The 11,182-nt window shown below is 29.0% G+C and overlaps 1 protein-coding gene across 10 annotated transcripts in view; it reads right to left on the reverse strand.

Annotated features, from left to right (window-relative positions):
* The window catches only part of LOC107440902 (uncharacterized), a 45,733-nt gene extending 35,078 nt beyond the window's left edge, over nucleotides 1–10,655 (reverse strand). For 7 of the 10 annotated variants that reach the window (XM_043046652.2, XM_043046649.2, XM_043046657.2 and 4 more), the window contains exon 1: nucleotides 9,378–10,654. In XM_043046652.2, coding sequence (XP_042902586.1) covers nucleotides 9,378–10,035 — 658 coding nt within the window. In that variant the 5' untranslated portion in view covers nucleotides 10,036–10,654. Of the gene's footprint in view, nucleotides 1–9,377 lie in introns of all 10 variants that reach the window. The other 3 variants (XM_071178356.1, XM_071178355.1, XM_043046653.2) reach the window with 2 other exon arrangements.
* Between the last annotated feature and the right edge of the window lie 527 nt (nucleotides 10,656–11,182).

Below are 11,182 nucleotides of genomic sequence, written 5' to 3' on the forward strand. Positions count from 1 at the left end.
AATACAAACTATCCATTGGATATTCTAGAGCAGTGATTCTCAACCACTGTGCCGCGGCACTTTTGTGTGCCGCCAAATTCTTAAAATGTGCCGCCTAATATTAGAAATGATACAAAAAAAATTTTAATACTTTTTTTTATTATGAGTAAAGTTTAAATTAAAGAAAAGTGTATATATATATGTACATATACTTTTTATAATTTTTTCCAGGCTTTAACCGCGTGAACATTTTGTCGGCGATTGTCTTGTCTCTGACAATCTTAAAATAAGTGAAAATAAGAAGGAAGCGTTTAAATTGTCTTTGGCAATTTTAAAAAATAATGAAATAAGTAGAAAATTTAATGATTATTAAAATTATTAATTAACAAAAGAAAGCTAAATATTAGCTTTCAAACGGAAATAAAAGCTAATCATTAAAGTAAGCTATGCAATTAATAGTTATAAAAGCAAATTAACAAATGATAACTAACAAAAAAAATAAGCTAACAATTTGATAATTAGCAAAAAAAAAAAAAAACTAGTTAACAAGAAATTACAAAAAAATAACAGTTAATAAATATAGAAAACAAGTTAACAATTAATAACTAGCAAAAAAAATAAATAACTGTTACTAACTAATAAAAAATTAGTCGAAAGAAATAATTAATCTCTTAATAAACGTGCTTTTGTAGTACACATTATTTTATTTCACATTCAAAATTATTATCACAAACTATTTAACACAGTGTATTATAGGTTAGTAAACAACTCTTAAACTAATTTTTTTCATTGTGTGCCGTCAAATTTCGAAATCGTTAAAAGTGTGCCGCCACAAAAAAAAAAAGGTTGAGAATCACTGATCTATTTTCTCGGAGGTTACGGCTTAGGGCACCAGAGGATAGGGGGGCACCACAAGGTCTAACTAAATGTTCGCAGTACATAATTTTTTTCCGGAACATTGCCTATAAATTTATTATTTTGAGCTTCCATTTTAAGAGTAGATAACAAACATTTCTAAGTACGAATTTTTTCATAATGAAAGAAAAAAAACGAAAGATGTTATCTTTACTTTTGGTCTTAACATGAAATTAGGTAGTGAATTTCTATGCGATAAAGTCTCTATTTACTTATCCATTACAATGATTCTATAACATACTGCTACGATTTATGAGTACAGAATATTTTTTGTAGTTGTAGCTAAGTTAATACTTCAGCAATTTGATTTTTTTATGTAAAAATAGTTGATGTAAAAATTTTTTTGATGCAAAGATTTGATGACGTAAGAAATTTGGTTTTTGATGTAAAAAAAACTGTGTTATGCATGTTTGCAGTATTTGTTTCAATGTGCTGCACATTTTTTTAAAATATTTGCTCATACTATATTTTTAATTACATTCTCATTGCAACTGGAAAAAGTAATCGTCAAATTACGTAACGCTTGTGTTGGCACCTATTTATTTCAAAATTTTCTATTCACTTCACTAAAGGAAGAAAATGGAGTTGTGTTTAAGTATCATTTTTCGAAATTCTTTTTGTAGAGGAGAGGTTAAATTTGTATAAATATGATCACACACTTCGCATCACTTATGATTTTTTTTATCTATATGTATCGAATATTGAAATTAGATTTTAAAATTTAAAATATATAGTATGTAATATGAATGCAAGCTAATTTTTTAATAAGGAAATAATTACAGGTTCCTTAGTCCTTAGAGTCTTGTATAAATGTTATAAAAGTTGTGCACAAAAAATGTGTAAATTCACAATGTGAACCAGATGTTCGTCGACGTTGAAAAACACGTTAAACCCATTAAAATTATTTTAATTTTAAAATCAAATTTTCAATCATTGAATCGGGTTTAGTGCAAGTAAAATATATTTTGTAAATCTTATAACGAACTTTGTAAAAATTATAATTAGGAAATAAGAAAAGTACTGAAAATTTCAAATTAAAAATAAATAGTAAATTTAAGAAAGATATTTTTACAAATTGAATTTAAAAATATGTTTAATAACTAATAAAGAAAATCCTTAATGATAATGATTTAAGTTTGAGCCAACCAAATTATATTTCATCAATTTTTATTGAGATGATAATTTGGACATGTAAATATTCTGAAAATAATATTATATCTGTCACTAAAAATAGATTTAATAGTTGTGCTTAATTTTAACTTGTTGCTCTCGTGTGCACATCAGATTGAAATAAATTAATAATTAAGGTATTTCCATTTAACTTTTTCTTAAAATAAAAATTGGCCATTCTTCATAAACGAGTGGGGAAAATATTGTTGTTCCTGTTATTTTATTATAAGCATAAGACAACTGGGAAACGTGGTCCAATTTAATCTGATCTTGCTTTCTGTGGGTAACAAACAATCCCGCCAAAAAACAACAAAAGAGGTACTGTCAGCATTCGATTTCATGAATTCGAAGGCACCGGAAAAGGATCACCGTGATTGTCACTAGCATATGGGTTGAAATACAAGGCTAAATTTTCTGAGAACAACCACTTTATAGGACAAGACAAGTGTAAGCAATTGATTTACTGCAGACAGAGAACATCCTTTCATCTCAAATATCCTTAAGCATCCTATAGGTGACTCATTCCCCCTTCCTATTTTTAGAGAAAAGGGTCCATATCTGAGAAAATTAAAATTTTCTTCCTTTCGAAGGGGGGAGGGGCTAGCGATACAAATAAGTGGTGAAATAAGATCGAAGAAAGTGGGAGGTCTAGGAAAAGCTTCTTGATTGACATAATAACAAGAGAAATGAAATTTTCTATCACTAATCGAGAAAAAAAAAATCGACAATGTTTAGTTGGTCCCCGTCTCAGCAAAAATTCGAGATTTTTCGATTCTATTACAGAGGGCGGAAAATGAAGTCTGAAATTGAGAATCTCTGGCAAAATGCAGCAGGGTTGCACATGAGGGTCAAAAATCCTTACCACTGAATCCAGCTCAGTATAGCTGGACCGGCAAGTGTTTCATTAAACATGTAAAACAAATGGTGCTTTCATGCACTACAGAACGGCGGTAAGCCGAAATAGATCGGGGTTGAATTAATCGCGAAAATGTTGAATAGAACACTGTAAAAACCCCCCTTTTGCAAAATACGTGGCGAAAATCGACATGGAAAAGAAAAATATCACATTTCAGAAAAGGAATATGATATTTATGAATATGAATGTTTATATGAATATTTATAAATAATACTTTCTGTTTCATTATTAAATAAATTAAAAAAAAATATCCTTTTCAATTTTACAACTGACACTGTTGATTTGAGACTACCGAGAATTCCAGTATATGGGTTAAGTTTTAAGAAAATGACATAAGCATTGAAAGAAAACCACAATAGAGCAAACTTTTTGAAAATTAATTAAAGCTAAAAAAAACTTAATCATTTACATTGTGCTAAAAGCACTATGTTGTTTCACAAAAACTAAAATGATATAGCCAGATGAAATGATCAAAATGATGTAATAGAATGAGACAATGTTTTTAAGGAAAGAGAAACCAGTCTGTCTTTAATTTTATTTATTGATTTGTTAAAGAAATATATTACATTTCAAAAATAAAGAGATGATGACATCTGCTTTGATCAGAAACAGCAATCAAAGAAAATGCTGATGCTTACAAACTTTCCAACTAAATACATAAAAAATTCATACAGTTACAAATGTACATTTTCCAATAACCCATTAATTGTCAGTTAACTTCGAGTAAAAATTGATGCCAAGCTATACATTTCAGATATGCAATTTACTTAATTTGTCAGCAAAAAATCAACGAGTTCGCACTAAAGTAAACACCTTTTTATGAATTTTTTCAAAATTTATTTACATAAATTACAAAAAATTTCTCTCTTTATAAATCAGTAATAAGGAAAAAAAATTGAAAAATTATATGATTGATATTTTCTGCAGCACAAACTGGTTTCTCTTTACATACCTTAATACAGAAAAAGATATCCTAAAATAAAATTTCACATACTAGGCTTGACAGTTAATGGGTTTATAAATGATGTAACATTATTATTATGAATGAAATATATATTATTAAAGTTATGAATAATTTCTAATATGAACTAGAAAAGTAGACTATAAATAACATGAACAATGTCTAATAATAAAATTTCAATTAAAAATATGCACAAGATTTCACTGTTTTTTAAAAGAAGATAAAACGTAAAGTGCAACTATAGGAAAGATATAGTTATATTGATTGGAAAGACACATTCACTTTCCTAAATACTGCTATTTTGAGGAAAAGTTCAATTTAGAAGAGGGAAAACAGCACTAAAATTTTAAAAATATTTTTGTTGCATTCAAGGAGCATGTAATTATTAAACAGGGATGCACAACATACAAAGAGTGTGACGTGGTCCCTGAACAGTTTTGAATGAAAAATATATGAAGTCTTTAAAAAACATATTTATAAAAATTGAAAGAAAATTTTTACTCTTCAGCACAGAAAAAAAAAAATGCTGTATGAGATATATTTTAAATTTATTTTCGAGCCATCCTGCTCTTTTATTTTTTTCTTGTTTCAGTACAAGCCAGAATTTGATTGTAACCATTTAATTTTAAGTTTTATTTATGGCCATGCGTTCAGATTGAAATGTGTCAGATTCAAGATACGTGATTTTGTGCAAATTTTACAAATTGCTATAAAAATATGGTACTTTCAATTAGGATCTATAGTTTGTCTATGTAAAGAACTTCCCAAGTCATTTGTCTGGAGTGGTGGTGGTTACTATGGTTACAAGGTTTAATTATTTCAAGTAGGGCATTATTTAAGACAGGTTTTGACTCAGATAGACAAACTATAAATACACCTTTACAATTATTTTACCTTGCTCATGCTGGTCCCAAACATGGCATTTTTTAATCTGTGTTGTCAAAAAAAAAGAAGCTTGTGCATACCTGTTATTAAACATTTAAGTTTTTAATGTAAACACTCCCAGAAAAAAAAAATGCAACAGAATCTTACTTAATTTCAAATATTAATTAAGGGTGAAACACTTTAAAAGTGGATTTTTTGATAATGAAATCTAGTGCTTTCTGTCAAAGAATTCATTATAGATATATCTAAGTTTTATCAACTTCAGAGAAGATATTCATAAATAACTTAGTGAAAATTGTAAATTTAGTACTAAATTAGACTGATTACTGGGATCGTAGAATCTTGTACCATTTATTTTGAAGATATGATAATACTAAGAAAAATTTATAACGGCCAGGTAACATTTTCCATTAAAACAGACAGTAATATCTGGTAACAGACTATTACTGATTCTTATCTCTTACTTTAAGTTATCATAAATTCTATCAATTTAGTCAAATATCATTCGATTCCATAAATGGATAAATCATGGAGAGCATGATAAGAACTTTTTTTTGTTGATATAATGGTTAATCAACACCTACATGAATGTAAATAAAGAAATTAATAGACTTCTTCATAATACACAGAAAATAAAATATATTAAAAAAGAATATGTTATAGTAGAATGCATCTAATAACTATATAATAGTTATTAAAAGATTAAAAATTAAACCTTGACAATTGAAACATTGTTCATACCGTTATTGAGCTAAAATATTTTTAAAATATCTTATGTTTAACAGAAGATAAATTAATAAATGCTATTGAAAATTGCAGTAAATCAAATGAAAAATTTATTAATAATGAAGTCCACAATTAGGTCTACAATTAGACACAATTCTAGTCCACAATTAGATGTCTCCATGTCATAACAAAGATTTAGATCAATAATTCTTCAGCTAGAATTGTTTTCGAGAATTGTTTTTTTTTAAGATTTAGTTTAAATAAATCTTAAAAAAAAAACTTTTTTTTTTAAACAATTACACATTAGATTTCCTTAGACAGGGTAAGTAGATAAATCTGATCTGTCAACAAAAAATAAGCACCCTTTAAGTACTTTTAAAGCACTCAGAAAATATTTTTTAGTACTATAAGCACTATATATATTAACAAGATGTAAAATAATTTCCAAAGACTTTACATGATCATGATAAAATAAATAATTTCTGACAAAGAACTCTTTTCTTGATTATGCTAGCAGAGTTGCGCATGAGAGAGCTAGAATCTCACAAAACCCAGCTCAGTAGACGCACATGCATACTCGCAAGTATTTAATTAAACATGCAAAATGATTGGCGATTTCATAAAAAATTGTGAAAACGTTGAAAGAACAAAGTGAAAAGCGCACTTCTGTACACACGTTATATGTGGTGAAAATCGACAAGGTAAAGAAAAAAATCCCATTTTGGAAAATCAAGCACTTTTTAAAAGCACCCAATGAAAAAAGCACCTTTGAGGGCTTTTAAAAAACGAAAATAATCACCTTTAAGCACTTTTTAAAAATGCTACGCACTATGCTTAGAATTATATTTTGAAAAATAGTGGTTTGAAAGAAAATTATTTTTATGTTGTTTTGCATAAATAAATACTCGTTCTGCATAATACATAAATCGGCTGGATAACAAATAAAATTTTTGCTGGGTATCCAGATCCAGCAAAATTTTAGAACCTGGTACATCTCTAGTTTAAATATAAGCTTTTTTCGAACAGATAATATAATTCATTAAAAAACTATTTTCTGTTGAATACTTAAGTACAAAATGCTTATTCTGAATACACACTAAATTACTTAACTTTATATTTATATATAGACAATATTTGTACCCCAAATCTAAAAAGCAACAATACATATTATTTATTATTAATTTCAAACCAAACTAAATAAATCTTAAGCGCCAATCACAAGCATGAAAACTGACGGCGTCCTCTACAAAGACGATACTCTTTCCTCAATCGTCTTCATTATCATTTCACTCATATTCTTTAATGATATTCAACAAATATTAAATTTGATTTTACCTGCATTATGATTATGCCTATACATTTAATGAATATATTTATTTACATATATACATAAATAATGTCTCTTTGATCACACTAAGAAAACCATATGGATTTATGATGAAATTGGTGGAAAATTGAATTTATGTTGAAAATCGAAAGTTGATTATTCACATTTGAGCTATTTAAAAATTATTTAGAAATCCATGGGTATCATTGTCAAAAAAGTTCAAACACGTAACCTCATGATGAAAATGGAATGCTTGCATTAAAAAGTTAATATTCAATGTTGCAATTTGAAATTCACCTGTGATAATATTAAATTAAATGCATTGGGACCATATAAAAATCAGTAACAGTAATTTCTAAATAACTGTATGGATTTATGATGAAATCGTTGCAAAAATCAATAGGTAATTACTCAGATGCGTAATTGGAATTTACTTAGACATATCAAAATCTTTCTATAAATATCAGTATTTTTTAAAAATCATGTAGAAATACAAGGATATAACTGTTGAAAAAGCAATAATAAAAAAACAATGGGAATCCTTGACAAAATTGATGCAAATCGTAAGTGCGAGTAAAATGTTACTATTTAAATACACAATTCTAAATTCAGTTGCCGGAATAATATAATAAAAGTTTTTATAAATTAAAAAAAAAAAAAAAGTAGAAATCTGTAAAAACAATTTCTGAAAAATCACATGGATTTATGATGAAATTGGTGCAAAATCAAGACTGATTTTAATCCTTATGAAATTATATAATAATTAAAAAATAAATTTTATCTTTGAAATAATGAGTCATAATTTTTTAACGAAAATTGGAGTCGTACGATTATAGTGAAGAGGTAAGTTTGCTATCAGTACCTGTTCATGCAAGCTGAAACAATTGAGGTGCTAAATGAAATTGCTTGGCTGTTTAGCTTGGAATAAATGAAAGAAAAATAATCACAAAGTCTTGGCAACTTCCAGGCAGCGGCCCTCAAGAAACTAAAAAACATCACAGAAAAGGACCAATGCGAAAGTTGTACCTTGTACCCATCCCAGGATAAACATCCACATTAAAAAAAATTGCAAGTTTAAAAATCTATTTGGCACCTTGCTGATTGTAGTTGGCATGACAGACCATGATACGGAAATATCCCAGTCTCCAGGATGCTCGTAAGCTTTGTCTTTTAAGCTTGATCCATTTTATGATTTTTTTTTTAGTTTCTTACCTGCCTAGTTAAAATATAAGATTGATTTTTATGATATTAATTATATTACTTATGACTGAAATTAATGTCAAACAGATAAACAGGATGCATAGCTAAGTTATTCAACAAAAAATAAGCACCTTTTAAGCACTCAAAAATTATTTTTAAGTATTTTAAAAAAATATCATAATTAGGCAGAGTAGGAAAGTTTTTGACAATTGACAGTTTTATTTTGCTTCAACCGTCATGTCAAAAAAAAAAAAAAAAAACTTTTTGGCATTGTTTTTGACAATTGTCAAAAATCATGAAATTTTGAATCATGTAAAACATGGTGTTTTCATACCCTACGTACTGATCAGAGCTCATTCTAGGCAGAAAAAAGGGCAGGGTGCAAAAGTTTAAAAAAAGGGCATTATTATTCTAAAAAGGCAATAATTTCTTTCCACAGGCTTTACACGTTCTGTTAAAAAACATTGTCAATTGGTAAAAGAATTTTTTTTTTTTACTTTATTAAAAGTAGCAAAGCAATCATATTAATTACTAATTTTCATTAATAAATTAACATATGTATTGAGTTAATGAGCTAATTAGCTTGGTAATTTATCTAAAATGCATGCATATATTAATAAAATAATAAATGTATATTTTTAAGTGTCTGTAGTTATGATTTAATGATAGTGGAAGTAACTGCAAACTTTCAAAGACAAGTGCAACATGGGGGTGTGTTGGCTATTTTTCCTTTCTCATATAAATCTATGTATTGACAGCAATGATAAACTAAATAAAAAGAGTTAAAAATAAAAGTTTGACAAATCCACTGTAGAGTTTGGGGAAAAAATAAAGGGTTGAGGAAAGAAAGGGCAAAAAGGGTATGGAGTCTTATTACATCAGGACACTAATTTACTTCAGGGGCAACAGGGTGGATTCTTCTGACTAAAAGGGCAGCAGGGTGCTGCGCCCTGTTTACCCTGCCTAGAATGAGCTCTGGTACTGACAATACACTGAAATAGATTGGGATTGAATTAATTGTGAAAACCTTGAAGAGAACAATGTGAACTGTGTCTTTTTGCATAATTTATATCGAAAATCCATATGGTAAAATCTCATTTTAAAAAAGGGAAAATTAAGCACTTTTTAAAAACATCCAATTGAAAAAAAGCACCTTTAAGGGCTTTTAAAAAACTAAAATAAGCATGTTTAAGCACTTCTTAAAATTGCTACGCACCCAGGATAACTTATATTCTTTTCAATCATGCAAATGAAAAAAAGCATTACACATTACACCCCATGTTTGGTATCCAACTCACTTGCAAGTAGAAATTTATCATCATCAGATAACATGCCTTTTACATTAAAGTCCTCCAATTCTATGTCACTTTCCAATTCAACTGAAGTTTCTTGTGGTAAACAATTATCCTCAATGTCAGGACAATGAAGCATGGCATGACCTTCAGTACTACAAGCAGGGCAATATTTAATAATGTGAAATGTATGAGGCATGTAAACTACACTTCCTGGAACAGACACCCCTATCTCGTGACCTGGCAACATAAAACTTATTTCACGATTCCCACTCAAAACATGAGAGAACTTGGAAGAGTTAGGCAGTACATGATGCGCTTTTACGTCATAAACATTTCCAAAGGGTCGAAATATGTCTATAAGATCTTCATTCGTTAAATCAGGATATACATTTCTGACAACATAATAGTCTAAGAGAGGTAAAATGTCAATTTTGCACTGACTGTAAGAAAGTCTTTTACCAACCAAAGTACAAACAGAGTCTATGTCATTCAAGAAAACTACATAGAACTTTTGATATGAATCAAAGTGTAAATAACTTATAGATGATGGTGGCACATAAAGTTCTAAAAATTCCAGTACCTCTTCATTGGAACATATAACATTGTCAATGCCCAGTAATTTAAGAGGAAATTGCTTTTTAAGAGGAGTTGATAAGCTCATGATTCCGATGAATTATGATCTCCACAAAATAATGGTAAATTCAAACTCACTATTATCGTCTTCAGCTGTCGGTAAGTTTAAATGAACATTCATTGAAACATAAACATGAGTATGAGGTTCACGCATTCATTACTACATGCAGGACAATATTAATAACATGGTAGATAAACCACACTGTCGGGGACAGACCATCTGATTGAAAGGCATAAGCTGAAACATAACTACACTTATATACAATTTTTCATAAGTATGAGGTTCACGCACTCTTTACTACACGCAGGACAATAATTGTAACATGAAATTCATAAGGCAGATAAACAACACATTGATGCACAGACCCTCTGATTAAAGTTTATTTCGATAAGTAAAAAAATAAAATAAACAGTGAACATTGCACAGAAGCAAAACAATGTGCTATTTTCTTATTACTTTACACATTTTCCTATTCCCTGGACTATAGTCAGGTATTGCTAATTCTTGGCTACGTATGCTAAGTGGCCATGACCAACATAGCCCAAAAGTAAACTTGAAACGTTGGGTAGAAGTAGTAGTAATCGATATAAGGTGCGGCTTTCAAGAGGGCGCTGACAATCGCACCTAGCCTTAGGCTAAGATCTAGTTCAGCTTTTCCCAGAAAGAAGAAGCTATTCTTTCTTTCAGCGGTTTCTGAAACTGCGGTGCTGTAATTTTATTGTTTAGTTAATAAATCTTCCTTTTATATTAAAAAAAAAACAACAACATATATCTTACTCTCTCAAAACTATTTACATTCTAAACCATCACGATGGCAACCAAAAAACTCTTCTCTTTGCCATCTATAAACTGATATATAATGAATAAATTATTTAACAAAAAATACGATGCGCATAAGCACATAATATTTTACATCCTCCCACCTAAGGTAACTATTCGCGATCGCAACGCTCGAGTACGCCGTCTAGCGGGAGCCTGTAAATATCGGACATTAATTTATCACGTTTTCATTTAGTTCCATCAAAGTCATTGACTGAATCAGACGCCATTTTTTAGCAGCAAATAAGAAACAAAATTTCCCTAAGGAAAAGGCCGAAGAACTTGAAAAAAATCTCCAGAATATTAGTAAATCTTTCAGGAACAGAACACGCCAAACATTTGAAGAAAAATTCCT

Source organism: Parasteatoda tepidariorum, chromosome 3 (assembly GCF_043381705.1).
Source record: "Parasteatoda tepidariorum isolate YZ-2023 chromosome 3, CAS_Ptep_4.0, whole genome shotgun sequence".
Taxonomy (NCBI): domain Eukaryota; kingdom Metazoa; phylum Arthropoda; class Arachnida; order Araneae; family Theridiidae; genus Parasteatoda; species Parasteatoda tepidariorum.